We start from the raw sequence: 19062 nt of genomic DNA on the forward strand, positions 1-19062 counted from the left end.
GAACCCAAGAGTGTTGCAATGAACCCTATCCTTCCCAGTCCTTCCCTGCAACATGGAATCTAACTGGGCCTGCATGAGGAACACCGGACTGCCCTTAATCTCCAGGGGAGGAGATGGCTCAGCTCTGGTAATTCATTACACTTTCAATAAAAGAGCTAAAAAAAGATGGCCAAAAGGTGACCAGAATGTTCTTACTTGCTCCCAATTAATTTCATTTTGACAGTGTTGTTCTTTCTTTGCCTCTGTTATTTCTGTGACCTATCTGTGAGTTATCAAAGATAGTCTGTAGATATTAATATTCGTCAACAATGTTAACTCTCTTGCAATGAATCACTACTGATTCCAAATTGTGCTGGTGTTTTCTAAAATCAGTTGTTACCTTTTGGTTGTGGCTACATTTATTTCAATTATTTGTCACTCAAGTACAGGACCATGGCCTTACTCTGCTTCCGACAGGCACGAAATGAGGACAGTATCTTCACCATATTTGACAGGGCATGTGTAAAGTCATTTGTCTAGAGTATAAAAATACTGGGTGATAGAATCCTTCCTTGGTCTTTCTAGTAAAAAAAAAAAAAAAAAATCAATATTCCATAGAACAAACTGGTGCTTCACTGCAAACTGGGAAGCCATTTGCTGGCTAAAACCATGGGATGCATCTGGTTAAGAGCAAATGAAAAATCCACAAAGAGATGCTAGGCAAATGTTTTTCCAATCTGTAAATGTCTGTGTATGATGTCCATTAAATATATCTTGCCATTATCCACACCACATCCTGTTCAGTAAGTGTACTGGAGAGGATCTAATGATGGACCTATGTTTGATACATTTAGTGACTCACTCAGGGCTTCAAAACTTGTGAAATTAGGGTAATAAATCTGCAATCATGCAGATTTAGCAACAGGAACAGTGGTTCAGGTTTTCCAAAGTCAGGGGAACCACTATTTGATTTAGCCAGTAAAATCAAGCCAGGCCAGCCCTGGAGTGCTTCTTGTGCTTGTAAGAGTGGCACTTGGCTTGAGGGTTTCTTTGAGTTTAGCAATGCCATTGGGTCATGCTTCTCAAAGCTCATATAAAAGGTACAAAAAGTATTCAGCTTGTTGGGCAGAGTACTTCACCCCTTCATGCCTTCACTCAGACTGTTGACTGAGAGCTACTATATCCATCCTCTTTCAGCTGCCAGGGTGCGGATAGTGAGAGCTAAAGTTCCCTGGCTAAGTCTCAACAGCTGCTCACTTGCCTCCTATCCTGAAGTGTAATGATCAAAAACATCACAAAATGTCAGATACATGATTATCTTAAGCAGGATTACAAAGGATAAGAACTTTGCAGATTTGCAAAACTTTACCGGCCAGCCATCGAAGCTGGCCTATGATAGCCTAGTACCAGAAATAAGATGGAAAGCCTGTCAAGTGACAAGGTTTCCTCCTTTAATGTTCCCTGTACTTCTCCGCCCAAGTTCTCACCACTAATGACAACAAGATCGATCATTGACAATCTAAAGTAGGGGAGATTATCCAGTCTATAATCATTTTGTTAGTCGTTTCTGCAACATTTTCTGTCAACCTGCTGAAGGCAAGGAGTAAGTGAACGTCTTATTATTTAAAACAAACGAAGCCACAGCAGAGTATGCCCTTGGATTCAGAACGCTCACAGTCCTCTACAAATATCTCATAATTCCACATGGACTGATCACCACCACTGCCATCTGTATGGTATTTAAGAAGGATATTTTTCAGGGACATTCTAAGAACATTTATCATAGCATACAGGATGCCCTGATTTACTGCTGCTCTCTTAAAGAATACACGCAGCACATTAAAATAGTCTTACAATAAATCCTAGCAAACCAACTATTCATAAAAACAGAGTATATGTCCCTAAAGTAACCCTGGTATATGTATTTTATACTATAAGCAATGAATGGGTTTTCATGGATGTATGCACCATTTTCATTATGTGCGCACTATCGGAGAATGGTCAGTCCCCAAAAATGTCAGACCTGCAAAAATTCCTGGATTTTCTACATGTATTCAGTTCCATCACTGCTCCTCTCACATCAACAATACACTACTATACAAGGGCACACACAAACCCATTTGTACTCCACTAGCTGACCGAGCCTTTCATACTACTCAAGAAAATGCACCACTGCACCTATTCTAAATTGAGGATAATCCCAAGAGTAGTCAAATGAACAAGCAAAGGCTTGAAATATATTCAAGGCTAACAGCAATGAACAAGGCTCAGAACTTATAGAACTAGTTATTTATATACATGAAATGATGACATGAACCAGAAATTGCGCTCAGAGGATGCACTAGAACCCAGGAGAATGAAAACCTCTGCTGGCAAGGAGAGGTTACATCCCAAGATAGCTTGTGTTATATAGTGCTCTAAGAAACAAGAATAATAGTAAACAGATCAATTAACTAATGAAGAAGGAACATTGTAACAATGTTTGTTATTAACCATGGTTCATGTAATAGGAATAATACATTAATACACAATTTTGATATTTTTGGTCTAAATAAAGAACACAATACCCCTACAATACCTTTTACCTTTTAGCCTTTATAAAATCTGTGATAGAGCTAGTCTTGAGTAAATGATTTAGTAAAGAAGCTCGTTTCCATTAAAAATTATATATGTAGTATACAATATATATCAGCTGCTTTATACAATGCTTTGTCAATCTGGTTGTGTTATTTTCCCCATTGTCTGAAGTGTTTTACTGTTTTTTTTTTTTTGGAGAGAGTCGTGTAAACCCTTCAAGAAGAATACCAGTTTGTGAAATCATTCATTAATTCTTCAGTAAGAGCTTTTTCCTGTTCAGGGTCATGGTGGATCCAAAGCCTATCCAGGGAACGCTGGGTGGGAATACATCCTGGATGGAATGCCATTCCATTGCAGGGCACCATGCGCACACACATTCACACACTCATTAACACCTAAGGGCTAACCCACCTACTCGCATGTTTTTGTGGGTGGGAGAAAACCCACATGGACACAGGAAGAATGTGCAAAAATCTGCACAGACAATAACCTGATTTCAGGATTGAACTGGGGACCCTGGATCAATTCGGTGTGCCACCGGGTCCATACTTTGGTGAAATCAGTGCTTTTAATTTGTCCAGAGAACTTTTAGAACATTTAGAGGTTTATGGAGCTGTGGCATATTTAGTCAGCCAAGCACATGACAGGTCTGATATCAGGGACAACAATACAAAAGATAATACACAACAGTAACTTCTTCATGAACTAAAAATGTAGCCAATGGCAGTTGGTATCAACATCATATTTGACCCAATGTAGTTGGAGTCAATGTTTTTGTCACTGGTGAAAACTTATGGCACACTGAAATGTGATTCATTTTGTCACTGCTAGCATGACATTAATCAGAGTGAAGTGAAGAAGCTAAACTGCAATAAAGCACAGTAATGATTAGAATATGAGTTCATGGTTCATGCATGTTTGCTTCACACCACGGGGGCTGGGGGTTTGATTCCTACCTCCGCCCTGTGTGTGCAGAGCTTGCATGTTCTCCCCATGCTTCATGGGTTTCCTCCCCGAGTCCAAAGACAAGTGTTGTAGGCTCGTTGGCATTTCCAAGTTTTCTGTAGTGTGTGTGTGATTGTGCCCTGCTATGGGTTGGCACTCTGTCCAGGTTGTCCCCGTCCTTATACCCCAAGTCCCCTGGGATATGCTCCAAACTCCCCACAACCCTGTGTAGGATAAGCAGTACAGAGAATGGATGGATCCCGTGTAATGCTTTGACACCAGTTTGTTTGGATTCTGTTTTATGAGGTGGAAAAGAAAGTTTCAACTTACTCCTGGATTTTTCTTTAAGAATACATGTTCATATGCAATTATGTGTTTGTAGACGACAGAGTATGGACATAAGAGTGTATTTTTTTATTTTTTATTTTTTGGGGGGTATATCTTCAGGGGAAAACGTTTTTGAAAATTGAGTACCTTGTTGCAGTTTGATGCTAGGGAAGGAATAAGTGTGGGAATATTCAGACTCTGTTCCTAATAAACAGGTTCTCAAAAGACTCATGCTTGTTTTTCCTGCAGGTGCAGGTTTTGATTGAGCTCAGCAGCAGGAGGTGAAAGGATTATGCAGGTCTCTGCATGTTGGAGAAAGTGCTTTGGAATAACAATTACACAGGTCAGAGAAAGCACAATGTCTTTCTTTTCTTGTACATATTCATGATATGTTGATATACCAGTGGTGCAATGCCAAATTAAAATTCTGGAAGGTGTAGAGTGTTTATAATCTTAGTATTCAACCAACAGTATTGAAAGCACCCATATGTCATACTACATCTTGGCAGAATTTGTAGACATTGTTCAGTACCTAATGTTTTATTCAGTTTATGGTTTCACATCATGTAGGGTCCCTGGAGGACCAGTGGTTAGGCCTTGGCGCTCTCACTGCCGTGGCCCGGGTTTGATTCCTGGCCAGGGAACCCACCCCAGCCACTTGGGCTGCACAAGACAGTGCACTTCCAGTGCCGTTCCCAAGCCTGGATAAAACTGGGGAGGGTTTTGCGTCAGGAAGGGCATCCGGCGTAAAAAGTGTGCCAAATCAAATATGCGGATCAATGATCCGCTGTGGCGACCCCTAACTGGAGCAGCCAAAAGAAGAAGAACAACAACAACATGGTTTCACATCGTGTGCAGTAAAGTGAATTTTGATAGCTCACAGGATATGGCGATAAATTCAGACCACAAAGGGACAATAATCTGTTGTGCTGTATGTCCAAAATTTCCAAACTCACTTAAATGCTGCACTTGGGAGAAAAAGATGTTCTGCCAATGCTAACAATTGTGTAGGATGTAGTGCATGATTTTGGATGCACTGTATGAATTTTCATTGACTGTGATGATATACTTAAAAGGAACTGCCGAGACAATGGGCTGGCTCTTCATTTATTGGTTGCATTTAAATTTATTCAATGGGCAGATGCTTTTATCCAAAGTAACTTACAACTGAGCTGAGATTTGCTTTGTAATATCAACATTTTAAAATTATAATCATACATAAGACCCATGCATTTTGTCTAATCTCACATGCTCAATTTTGTACATCTTTCCGCTTATGAAAAATGTTGCCAACTCCATTGCTTTAGTGCATATATGTCTAAAATATGCAACTGTATTTTTCCCAACTGCTGCTTACACTGCATCACAGGGTAGCTGAACTCACATGGAGGAACGCGCCAACTGCCCTCTTCAGCATACATGAGCTCGCAGATACACATGATTGGCTAGTGTCACTCTGATTGACAGGGGAGAGAGAGTAATACCATTCCTCCCACCAAGAGATCATGGCCAATTATGTTCTTTTAGACTGCTGGCCACAGATGGCTATGAAATTGTCAGGACTCAAACTCTGATAGCTTACTTCCACATGCTCTGTGGCCTGATTTTTACCCTTCCACCAATATTACTTGGTCCTCAGAAATCTTTGAAGTCAAATAGTTTGGGATTTGTTGTGGTATTAACATTCTGGTTAGATGTGAGAAAGCCATTCTTGGTCAGGCTCTTTCACTTGACCACATCATTTACCCTCTATTCCAAAAGCGCTTGTAGATCTCAGATATGTTAAATCAAAGACTCTAATAAATAGTTTTTACAGAACCCAGTCATGGATGATGGGTTGTATGTAACATAATGATGTTTTGATAAACTGCAGATTTCTTGTTTCGTTGCCTGGTTGGTGGTGAAGTTGTATTGGTGTTCAGTACTGAAGCGGGCACCTCGTTTCGCACTATAGGCCTCACTGAGAGGCAAGAAATCCTGTGGTTTAAATCCACTAGGCAAGGCCTCATACGGACACAAGGTGGTGCTTCACAACAAGTAATTGGAAATCAGAATCAGAAACTCTGTATTTACCAAAAGTGCTGTGTATACATTTATTTAACAATGTTCAAATAACATGGGTACCAACATACAACATACAGTACAACCCATACACATTTACAACATATAAATAGAATATATGACTGTACAAAATTATTCCATCTAAAAATGGAAACGGTTCAGTGTCAGTGTAATAGAATATGCTCAAAATAGCAATTTGGCCTATTGCACAGTAAATAAAACAAGTCTGTTGCACAAAGCATTTTTAAAGGCTGAAATTTTTATAAAAGTGTGTTGTAAGACTGGAGAAAGTGTGAAAACTGCTACTGCTGAGGTTTTGCCCCACTCTTTTAAACACAGATATATTTACTTTGTACTCTAGGGAACAGGGAGCTGAAAGCCCTCGCTGAGTTAGTACTGAGCACATGACAACAACATGGTATTGCATCATAAAATATTAACATTTGGGCTTATCATGTTCCACTAGGCAAATGTTTTCTGTTATTATGTCTACTTTACCAGACGGAAGGGGTTTGGTGTTCGAGATCAGATCTTTTTCATTTAAACATTCATAAAATCTTTATTTGTTTGATTTTAATGAAATTAAAAGTGGAGGCATGCTTCTGTGCCTTTTCTGCTGTTTAATAATTGTCTGTTTTTTGTGAAACTGATGTTTATCATTTTATCATTCAGTATAGAATACAATATTCTTTAAAAGATGTTTTGGGTGAATTTAAGAATGTCATTTTTGCGTTTAAGGTCATGTTGGTAGATGGGCATTTCACTGTTAGTCTTCCCCCAAGTTACTTTCATTTCATTATTTCTAAGTAAGCAGTTAGATGTACAGTTAAAGACCATCTGATGCAAAAATGACTCATTCACAATAATAAGGATAAGCTTCTCCTGCTGTTTCTGGATGAAATTCCATCACTGGGCACACACACTCATTTATACCAAGGGGCAATTTAGCATAGCCAGTCCACCTACATTCATGTTTTTGAGAGGTGGAAGGAAACCAGAGAACCCAGAGGAAACCCACTCATACCCTGGAAGAACATGCACAGAATCTCCACATCTCTGGATCTGTGAGGCAGCAACGCTACCCGCTGGAGATTAAAGCAATGAACTGAGAAGGTATATAAAGCAGCTTAAGTTCTACACAATACATTCCTACTCCGTTCTGTTATTCTAGGTGTGTCTCTTTCACATACTTAGCCAGCACAAGAATGACTTCATTTAATCCCAAACCTCACATTTTGCAGTTTCCGTAATGTATCTGACTCACGTCATGACAAGGCCTTGACAGGTTATGATGGAGTGAGTGTAAGTGGGTGTGTTAGTGTCAGCAGGGTTCCTGCAGGAGGACCAGGTTTGGGAACACATGGCCTTATTAAAAGGTGAATGAACGGGACGGGCTCCCCCTAGCGGCCACGTTACAAATACCGCTTCACATTTTTCTCTTGAATGAAACTCCGCCTCTGACTGTCGGCGAAGATAATCAGTGTGTAAGTGAGGATCCGTGTCCGAGATGAGCCTTCAGCCAGGGGGTTAGAAAGCGAGCGTGAGACAGCTAAGCGATCCCTGAGTGAGAGGCACAGGCAGAGGCAGAGGCAGAGGCAGGCCGGTCACAGCTCGAGCCGCGAGCCGGGAGAGGCGATGATGGCGGCGGCCATAGAGAGAGGAGGGGTCCGGGCCGCCTTCATGAATCCAGGCACGGGAGGCGTCGGTGGCGGTGTCGGTGGTCTCGCACCGGGGGTCGGGCTCGCTGCTCCCGGAGTCATGCCCGGAGCTGGAGCTGCAGCCTCGGGCTCTTCGGGTCCCGTTCCTGTTCCTATGAACCTTTTTGCGACGTGGGAGATCGACCGATCCTCTCCGAGCTGCGTCCCGAGGTACCGGAGCCCGTCTATTGTTTCAGGGACGTGATTGGAGCTTTTCAAACAATGCTTTTACAGCTACTGTGCATGCAAAGCTGAAATCGGTCCCCCGCGTGTGTGTTGTTCGCGGTTTAAACGGTTAGTGGGACAGAAGCAGTTTGGCTCCACTGACTGAGCAAGTAACGTTATGATGTTGGTTATCAGAGCTGTAATCTTGTGTTGTCTTCAGCCCAGTGCATATGGTGTGATGTTTCATCTTATTTAGTGGGGCTGCTGCACGAGTTGAGCAAATGATGCTCATTTTGTAGTCGCGTGCATTTTATTTGTTTGTTTATTTGTTTGTGATTGGCTCGCGCCAGAAAGAAACGGGCCGCTTAATCCAGTTAAAGGGCTTGTCCGTGATGTAAACTAAAGCGGAACTTTACAGAATTGCTCGGCTGGTGTGCTGTGGAGAGCAGGAACCCGGGTTCAGTCCTGTTTTCAGTGTGTAGGGGCACTTGGGGAGAGTTCTGACCGGGGCTGATGTGACCTACATTCGGCGTGCCATCGCCCTTTAGGGGAGTCTCACTGAGGCGAGCTTCTGATAACGGATTCCTGTCCTTTCCAGTCATTTTGAGTTGTTTTGTGCCTCACTATTCGCTAAATTTAACATACACACTAGGGCACGACTTCAGAAAACCGAGTTTAATTGCAGAACGAGATGTGAAAATAGGCTAAAAGACAGGCTAAGCGTGTTGGATGAGCGCTTTTAGCTAATGAGGCTGCCTTAGTAATGTAGTTACATTTGGGTTAGGGTTAGCTAAGTAGCTTAACTGCTTTTTAAATCTTAATGAACAAAAAAATAATTTCAACAGACAACAGTGAAAAGTCCAGAACTTGGTATGGTCGTTCATAAAGTATTCAGGTAGAGAAAATTAATTACAAGCAGTGTTGTTATCAGGTTATCAGTAATGCTAACACAAAAATTCAACTATTGGCCAGACACTCATGAAGTCCTTATAAAGCGTGCATTACATGGTCATAATCCCAATTCACTGACTTAGTCCCTGTCTTGTAATAGCAGGCCAGAGGTTTTTGATTATTGGTTGCAGATGTCATTTTTCACTCTGCCTTAAACCAGCCAACTGTGTTCTGATACACTCCCATTTTCTTCTTCCATAAAAAAAGAAAATCCCCACTTTGGTTGTCTACTCATAAATCAGTTTTCATAGCACTCAAGGCGTTTTACAGCACTGAGCATACCTAAACAATGCACTCATGCATCCCCGGTTGGTCAGAAATGTTGCATCTAGACGGATGTAGCCATGTTGGCCGCAACCACAATTCATTTGCGCACACTTTCACATGGCATGCACGGACCGTCAGAGAAAATGTGGGAGGGCCACAAAGGGCAGATTCTCAGAAATAAGAGACACTTTATACTCAGGAATAGCTGGAATGGGAACAGCTGAGCGCTTTGCGTCTGCAGAACGGAGGTTTGAAAACTGATTCTGCTCTGATCTGCTGTCGCTGGTACAGTGTATGCCAAGTGAGGTGAACCATGCTCCTCAGATGCTATCTGTGCATACTCAGAGAACCGTGCAGCCCTGGTCACGCACGCCAGAACCCAAGTGATTCATTCGTAAGAGTATGTGAAGTTAACTTGGATGGAACATTGGAATGCATGTCATCTCACCAGACCTCGAAAAAGACATGAGCAGTGAAGACTCTTGCAGTGCAGCATTTGGTATCAAGTGGAGACATGGTAGCTGGCAGCCATGTTTGGAGCTGTAGCCCAGCTGTCACCTTATTGTTGTTTTTGGCCACGCTGTTCAGCAGAGCTGGCTCCGAACAGCTATAAGGGCAACCTGGCCCAGTGCTGGGTTCCAGAGGGACGTCCTTGGGCTCAGGGGACACATTTGTTAGCTTGTCCCAGATGTGTCTCTGTAGCCCAAGTATAAGGACCAGTGAAGAATTCTTCCTGGCTTGAGCACCTCAAGCTCCCTGATTATCTAGTGTTGCTAATGCACCAGCTACATTATCCTTCAGTTAATTTCAAAGTAAAGGGCAAATTTGAATTTCACTTAAATGCCAGAACTGTATGTCTCATTACTTTTCTTTGGGGCTTCACAGAACGGAGTGACGTTTTATTACTCACTAGCCACATCATCTGTCATGTGGTCTGCAATACCGCAAATCTCCCAGGATCCGTATGAAATAAATTGCATTAGCATGAAGGAATATAAAGATAAGACCTCTACACCACAAAGCGTCTCTAGTATTTGCTCTTTTTTGATTTTACTGTGTGTTTTCCTCTATTGCATTGCCAGACGTAGGCAGCCTTGTGGAGGTTGTGTGTTAACCTCAGCACCCCACCATTCTCAGCAGGAAGAAAAATCACTTTGTGGACAGAGCCAGTAATAGATCAGGGCTTCCAGTAATTAAACAGGTTGCCTAGATCACCTTAGCTAACAAATAGCACATCAATTATTCATGCCGTTTCATTGGACTTTAATTGGTTTGGGAAGCCATGTACAGCCATTATTTTTGATGGAGTAATGTTGCCTGGGGAAATGGTTTCCTGGCCAATTAGTCTTTTAAGAGATCTATGTTTTCGGTTCCTATCTAAGCGTACCTTTACCCTCTGTATTGTCACTGTCTAGTGTTGAAGGTTTTCATGGGGTGTCACTGTTTGAACAGGTCTTTTCCCTGTTTTCCCTCACTCCTTTTTAACAATCCCAAATGGACTAGTTTTGTTTGGTTTTGTTTGAGTAGCTGTCTGGTTGGGGAGGTAATGTTTCAGATTGAAGTGCATCAAGGGAGCATTTCAGTATGCTTTTTTTCACCTGATCATCAGCTTATGCATTGCTCTGTGGATGTGTCTGATGACACGGCTCACCAATTTTACAGAAATCAATAACTCTGTTGTCTCCTGGGCATTGGTGAGAAGAAAACAGCACCCCTGAAATCCTGTTTTCTGGAAATGGCCTCCGAATTAGTGCGAGTGAGAACATCTTTGCCAAAGCTACGGTTGCAAAGGAATTTCCTCCAGTAGTACACTGTAAAAAATTTACTGTAGATTTTACAGTAATTTACTGGCAACCTGGGTTGCCAATGAAGTATTGTAAAATTTGCAGTAAACAACCGTAAAACATATTTACCATAAAGTACTGTAATATCATACACAGAATAAAATAACACATAATCAGGGTCTTGCTCAAGGATCCAATCAAGACAGTTTGGTGGTGCTTGGATTTGAACACATCACCTTCTTAGCTGCAACTTGAAGCCGTAACCACTGAGCTTCCACAGCTAGTGCAACTAGCCTGCACTGATTCATTGCAATCTTTTAGTGGCGTTAATGCAGTGCTAGAAGTAGTTGAATCGATGCAAGCTATTTGCAGTGATGTAGTTGTGGTGGTTCAGTGGTTATGGTTTTGAGTTACAGCTTGGAAGGTTGTGTGTTCAAATCCCAGTACTGCCAAGCTGTTATGGTTGGGCAAGACCCGTAACCATGAACTCACTTGTATCCTGCATTAGCCAAAAGAGCAAGTGTGCTGGGTTATGTGTCATTTTATACAACATTAAGATATTACAGTACTTTACTGTAAAAATATTATAATATGCAGCAATTATTATTAATTATTCAATACAGTGATACTAATAGCATTGCCCTGCAATGGATAGGTGTCTGAAATGAATTGAACTTAAAAAAAAAAAAAAAACATGCATATTCCTGAAGTAGGCTGTATAATGACATCAGCTTAAACTGCATATTCTGGACACACCATCTTGTACGTGAAGTGAAAATCTGAATTTCACTTAAATGCCAGCAGTGTATGTTTTATTACTTTTCTTTAAGTCCCCAGAGAAGAAGCGAACGTGACATTTTTATCATTCACCAGCACTGGCTGATCAGAGAAAAGGAATCAGATTTCTTCTGTGTTCACCCTCTTGCATTTGAATTTTGAATTTTGAAGATGAAATAAAATGAACTAGCATGCTAATGTTAACTAAACAATAGCTAATAGCAGACACGCTGCTCACTAGCCAAATTATCCAGTCAGACAGCGACACCCTAGTTACATACAAATCTTCTGTGTAAGCTTGGCAAAGTCCTGTTTATGTAAAAATCACAATTGGGCTGAGAACTCCTGTTATTTAATTGAACTGCTCCTGGTATAGTCTCTGGATCCACTGCAACCCTGACCAGGGTAAAGCGGTTACTGAAGATGAATAAATGATGAGTGAACAAGCACACATTGTTCAGTGAGAACCAAAACATGTCGCTGCTTGTTATGTCACCCAGGCATTGCCTTGCAAGCAGACTCTTAACCTTTGGGTTACAGGTTGATCTTTAGTGTGTCTGACTGAATGCTTGGCGTGTCTAAATGGAGCTGCACTATCCTATTAGCTCAGATGATTGCTGTAGGAAACAATCTTCACCATAGGGCTGAATGAGCTTACCGGATCTCGAGCTATTTAATTTTGGAAGTGTGATTAAGGCTTGGATTTCCCCATCTGTATCAGAAGATTTGATGTCTTTTTTTTAATGCAGTCTTTGTGGTCATCTTCCCCACCTGTCAGGAGTCATGTGAAATTAAATTAAATGAGAAAGAGAGCTCATGGAATCCCTGTTGCACCATTTTACACCCCAAAACGAGCTCTGATAACCGAATCCTGGTTTTCAGCTAAATCACCGTTCCCCTAATCAACCACCCCCTCCATTACCTGGGTGTATGGGTGTTGCTCACTAATGCGATGCCTCCTGCTGCTAATCTAAGTTCTTTGGATTTTGTGATTTTGTGGAGGTTATCATCAATGCAAAAACAGCGCCTACATCCTCGTTAAACGATTCCAAAAGCCCGCTTTAGTTCTTTGATGACAATCACCTTTTCTGCAGATGTCTCTGATCTGTACCTCTTCATGATCTTGCATTAATGGGAATATGAATATGTATTTTTGGGCTAAGTGTTTATTTTTACAGTTGAGATGAAGCACAGCAAAGTGACTTCCATTATCAGTGGCAAATTGAATCCTACATTCATAGACCTTCTATTAGGGGTTACTAATGGTTTCTTTAAATGATGTAACTGTCTTTAGCTCTGTTTTATTTCATTGACATCAAGTCAAGTGCATAAATACCACAATTAGAGTGGGCACAACTGGAACTGAAGTTAAACAGTCATAGGAAATTTATTTAAAAACAGTTTTAGCAAACCCTTAACGTCCTGTACGTGTTTATGAAGCCGGTGTAGTTGGGTTGCTTTATAAGCACAACATTGGACTTCTGGTTTTGGGCAGGGTTTTGGCCATTGTAATGTGAGAAGTGCAGGAGGATCTGTTGGAGCTCTGCTGTGCTGCTGGCCTCAACAGGCATGGGTGGAATGGTGAAAAATACTCCTTTAAATCAGAAGCATGTGGCAGTCTTTTCCTGCCTGCTCTCATGGTGTCAGAGCCTGGGGCAGAATGGTCGTAACTGGGCTCGAGGACAATGTGTGGGTTTTGCTTGCATTTTCTGGGCTTTTCAAGTTACTGTAATTAAAAGTGAATCAGCGCTGGTTATGTCTTTCAGGTGTGCCTTCTGTAGTGTGCGTGTGATAGTGTACATGTGTGTATCTATCTGCTGGTTGTTTACAGCTCTACAGCATTACAGCATTGCGTTATGCAGCTGCTCCAGCACAAGACTGAGAACATTTGGGTGCATTGTAAGAGTTCAGCACAGCCATGCATCCCGTCCTGCCTGAGTCAGAGTTCAGGGCCACTGATTAGCCTCTGATGACTTCTAGGGTTGTAACAATACACATAATTCTAATTCGAAACGATATGGTGGTGTCTCGATACGCTAAATTTTCAATACAGCAAAAATAAGCATTGCCTGAAATTGCCTCCATTTTAAATTGATTAAACATTCAACATTATAAAAGTACATTAATTGAAACTTAATAATCACACAGTGTTTGTGGGATCCATTCAGATTCTTAGCAGCATTTAATGAAACAAAAGCTAGAATATAACAGAATGTTAAAATGTAATAAAAGCTAAGCTTTCACTTATGTGACTCACAGGGACTTTTCCCATTGTACCGTTAGCTTCATAACTTACCGGGAAGCCAAAATGTTCCCGAACACCAGATCTTAAGTATTTGGGAGGGATTTTCCAGCTCCTGCTTGCTGCTGACTGTAGACATTGCTGCTTTTCCCAAGCTAGTATGCTAGCATATTAGGAATATGGGTTTGAATAATGCTGTGTTTGAGGTGAGGTTGCAATTTGTAATTCCCCGCCTACAACCCACAAAAACCACAAAAATCATCCTTCAACTTGAAATTTTAACTCATCAACAATGGTAGTCTTGTCAACTACCAGTTTCTTCCCTGTTTACAGAGTGGTTTCAAATCAACATGGCCGTGTGCACTGTGAGCAATGTAAAATCCCCCTTCTCTACTTTTAAATTAGTTCATTTAGTTAACACAATACTTGGTTAAATCGATAACATCGACCTAATAGCTGATAGAAGGTAATCATCAATGTTAGAGTTATAACTAACGTTAGCAGGCTAGTTTGACAGCCGTTGACAAATCTCAGAGTTTGACCACTGCTACGACGCTCATCTATACGCCAGAGATAGGCGGATGGAATAGGATTACGCAAACCTCATGGGACAGCTAAAAATACAGTAGTGACAAAACTTAAACGAACCATGGAATTTAAAAGGAGAGTGGATTGTTGAATTGTGGCAACAGAGAAAATGTTCTGTTATTACACAGCAGAAAAGGAACTCTTCATGGAACAAAACAGCAGATGAATTACAGCTTTGTGCATCCTTATAACATAACATCAATTCTTTGAAGAATTTCTGTCTTTGCCATTTCTGTTGTCGGCGTTTCCTTAGCCACAAGTAGCCTCAAACAACTCTTCTTCACCATTTAAAGCATCATTTCTCTAGGCATAACATTGCCACTATTATACAGAGCTTGTTTCTGTTTTTTCAAGCCCACTTCGTGCAGATTGCACAATCCCAGTTTGTGCCGATTGATGATGTAAGCAGAACGTAGCAATTTTCTTTCCTCACAGGTCTATCGATAGAAGGTCTTCATCGTATAATCTGACATGGAGAATGTTATCATGTAGTCTGTTATAGAATTCAACTGAGATTTTGTTGTGATCATTTTATACAGTGTGAAACTTGCTTTAGCGTAGGGGCGGGCGATTTTGTGGTGTGATATACAGAAAGCATGTGTATATGCCATCTTTTTATCTCCATTCAGAGCACCATTTTCCAAGATTCTAACCAAAGTCTTATCCAAAGACTCTGTGAGGAATCTTCTTTAATGGAATACCCCACTGTTTTCCAAACTGTCTCTGTCTGCATCTGTATTGTGTGTGTGTGTGTGTGTGTTTACCACGGAACATCATTTTATCACGTTTCCTTGTACTAAGAAAAGAATGGAAAACCTGTTTACTCGGAACTCATTTATAATGGAAACATAAGGGCAGTCACTGAACTTAGTTAATAAATATGCAGATATATAAAGCAGAAATTCAAAGTGACTGTTAGACCTTAATAATAAATGTCTTACAATAAGACAAAACTGAGAGAACCATAGTGTCATCTTTCCCTGGAGCAATACAATAAAAACAGTAATTCTGGTGACTTTCCCAAAGTGTGATTAGACCTATATGTAACCAGAAATTCTTCCCTCTGATATTGTCCCATTTCTGAGGGGAAATATTACACAGATTTAAAGCTTAATTTACAAATACTTTGAAGTGAAAAAACCATGAATGACTGCCCTAACAGCTGCCCTTCCTTTATAAGTTTGTTCGGAGTAAACAGGTTTTCCGTTCTATAGGGATAGGGATATAGGGAAATTGGTCAGTTTTTCTCTTTGGAAATCCACCTACGCTACAGATGAAGAACAAATCTCTTTAGCATAGTTTCTTACTAGGAAGCTCTTATGCTTGATGGAGCCAAGATTGTTTCATGATGACTGATTTCACACTGCATGACTTTAAACTTATAGATTTAAACCTAAATGCATTATGAAGAAGATGAATACATCCTAAAATTGAGTTCCAAGTGTTAAAGAGTGAAGAAGCCTGGAAACAGACAGTTAGTAGGCGTGTCTTAGTTTCAGTACCACCATGTGTAAAACATTATCTGCCATAACTGCAAGAATTTTCAACATTTATAGCTGGAATTTGAATGTTCTTGATAATCCACAGTGACCCCGAGCATTCATAAGATTTATTAATATGAGTTTTTGAGATTATGTTGATGTCAGATATAATGACGCTACCTTTCTTTATGCCATGTTCTCCCAATTTGGTCAGTTGCCAATGTTCAGGTAGCTCTCCTGTGCCATGTGACAGCTACACACAGGCTGACACACATGAAGCCACCAGATCTTTTCGAGCAGATGCTCGTGCTACATCACAGGGCAGCGTAACACACTCAGAGGAAAGCGCTATCTACCCTGTTCTGCATACATGAGCTCACAGACACCGGCGATTGGCTAGAGTCTCTCTGATTGTCAAGGGAGAGAGAGTATCATTTTCCATCAATTTTTTTACCCGATCAGTTTCCTTAATTCAAGGATTCTCATCCCTGTCTTGTGTGTCTGTGTCTCCTCTGAAATTTCATATCTTCTTCCTTTCAAACTCGCCCTAAACCACACAGCAGCCTCCGTTTCGCCACACACAGGACGTGACTGTACTGAAATCCTTTTAGCTGTGTAATCCACTGCTGTTGTAAACACGTTACGTTCCTACCTCTGCTGTCACTCGTAACATGTTTATAACTTTATCATACACAGCGGCTCAAACACACAAAAGAACATAGCATTGCTGTCCAGAAACAAACTAAATAACTATGTATTTTTGGCTTAGCATCGTTGCACACAATGCTGGTTAGACTTTTTTGTCTTCCTGAGAGTGTTGAGGATATTGTTAGCACTGTTACATCCTGAGAGTACCTGAAAGGATGGTATTTCTGTGCCATTTATTTAATCCCTATCCTGCATATATATTTTTTATAAATATATTAATTGATTAATATTTATTTTTGCGTATTGCGATCTAGTTTTAATCTAGGGTGCTGATATCCAAACCATAGAACCCATACCAGTGGCTGTAGAGATGTTTATGCCATATGCTGCTGGGGGAATCCCACAGAGTACATGGCGAAAGGGGAAAATTCGGATGATTCAGAATGGATTTGGTCAGCCTAAACCAAAGAAAAAAATCTCAGTAATCTTTGAATGGCTTCTTTTATCCAAAACATTCACATCCCAGAATGTGTTCTGTCCAAATCAAGGAAATATCCCCATTTTATACTGCAAGCACTTGGATTATGTGTTCAAAATACAGCAAAATAACTATTGTGTGGTACTGTAAACATTTCAGATCACATCTTACAGACGGTATGTCACTCTGTTTGTGTATCAGGAGTAGGCTGAGGGTGCAGGTGGGAGAAACATGCGTCCTGGTTTCCACATCAACTGTTTCCTCTGCAGGAAAGAGCTCAGTGGAGCCATTTCCTCTGGATCTCCCCACCAGCTGTTTGTGTGTGTGTGTGTGTGTGTGTGTGTGTGTGTGTGTGTGTGGGCAGGGAGAGTCCCTGGCTTTTATCTCAGAATTCCACTAGAGAAAGAGAGAGGGAGTGAAGCAGTCATGTAAAGAGAGCACTTCGACACTAAACAGCTGTATCAGAAAGGAATGATCTCCTCTCTCTCACTCTTTCTCTCTCTCTCTCTCTCTCCCTCTCTCTCTCTCTTTTTGTTTATCACTCTGTTTATGTGAAAGTGTTATGCATGGTGAAAGCGTTGGTGTTGTGCTGCATTCCTTTCACTTTCATGCTAGTTAAAGTCTGGGAATGCTTGAGCTTGTGAGTGTCTTTCAGCGATTTCATGTTACATGAAAGAGCATCAGTGTAAGCTGCAGTGTTTGGCTGTGTTGTGTGTACACTTCCTCTTTATGTGGGTGATTTATATGAGAATAAATTTAACTGTTTCATTGATTTCACTGTTTCAGTCTTAGAATATTTTCGATCCCTCATTGATACATGGATTAATGACCCTGATCACTTTCATTTTCACAAAATTTTTATTGTATATCAATTTAGTTAAATATAAAACTAACAAATATTATGGAATTTCCAACTTATTGGAGGTGCTTTGTTCTGTAGCAGCGTCTCAGATGGTGTTGCTTTGGACATACAAAGCAGTATGTGGGTCCTACAACACCAGTGTGTTCCAGACTGTACTTTTGCTTGTCCCTGGGATTTTAACATCATGGGTACATTTTTTTCCTTTTTGGGTGTATGTTTTGCCTGGGAAAGTGTGTTTGATGTACCTGTAATTAGATTTTAGAGTCTTTAAAGATACTACATCAGCAGTCCTTCATTTTCTCTGTAATTTTCTTGGCTTAAGAAAGTGATATTTGTGGTTTATGTGATTTGAATGCGTGGTGAAGCGGTAATGATATAAAATTACCTGCTCATTAATAATGAAAATATTTGTTTTTAATGTTTTTAATAAATGCTAAACTTTAAGGATTTGATAGCCTTAACATGTGTTTTACAGAGCAATATCATAGAGCAGATGCAGCTAATGCCACTTACACTTATTTCCAAGCTGATACATTCTTGTTAATGCAATTTGGAGAAAGGTCCCAGAGCAATATACTGACTCATCACTTGCAGTCATCTCTGCTCCTAAAGTGAGCTCTGTGTGTGTGTGTGTGTGAGTATGAGAGTTTTCACGGCAGTCTGAGAAGTACACACCCAGATATGCATTTGAACATATGTGGACAGATGTGAGTGGAGACTTGTGCACCATTATTCAGATTCACTTGGGAACTCTGAGTTTGTTTACTTCCATAAAATCTTCTGGGTCCTAGCCCCATCTTTTCAGCACTGGCATGTAGTCGTTGATGGATAGATATGGATTTACTATAATGGCTGATCAGTGCACAACACACTGTGCTGTTTCTGGGTCAATAATTACCTCAGGCATAACGGAAGCCGCCTAAGAGGCTTAATGTGCTGTTCTACAATTAGCTGGACTGCAACACGGTCAGAGAGTCCGAGAAAATAGGGTCATATGTCAAGACAGACCAGAAATCACGAGTGATGGATACTAAGCCACGGTACTGTCCTGTCCTGACATTGTCGTCTCATGAGTCAGTGTGTTAGAAGATAGAGTCAGGACAGCTATGAAGTAGGTATGCACGTAATCATTTGAATATCCGAATAGGCTCTTGAACGAGGAATAACATGGAATTAATTATTTATTAATGAGTAATTTGAAACTCTTTTAAATTGAGTGCATCTTTGCATCTT

The 19062-nt window shown here is 40.7% G+C and overlaps 1 protein-coding gene across 2 annotated transcripts in view; it reads left to right on the forward strand.

Annotated features, from left to right (window-relative positions):
- Positions 1–7334: 7334 nt before the first annotated feature.
- The window catches only part of si:ch211-126j24.1 (phosphofurin acidic cluster sorting protein 2), a 70263-nt gene continuing 58535 nt past the window's right edge, over positions 7335–19062 (forward strand). The window contains exon 1 of one of the 2 annotated variants that reach the window (XM_026916023.3): positions 7335–7757. In XM_026916023.3, the coding sequence (XP_026771824.1) occupies positions 7525–7757 (233 nt within the window). In that variant the 5' untranslated portion in view covers positions 7335–7524. The remainder of the gene's footprint in view (positions 7758–19062) is intronic. The other variant, XM_026916031.3, reaches the window with a different exon arrangement.

Source organism: Pangasianodon hypophthalmus, chromosome 11 (genome assembly GCF_027358585.1).
Source record: "Pangasianodon hypophthalmus isolate fPanHyp1 chromosome 11, fPanHyp1.pri, whole genome shotgun sequence".
Lineage (NCBI taxonomy): Eukaryota > Metazoa > Chordata > Actinopteri > Siluriformes > Pangasiidae > Pangasianodon > Pangasianodon hypophthalmus.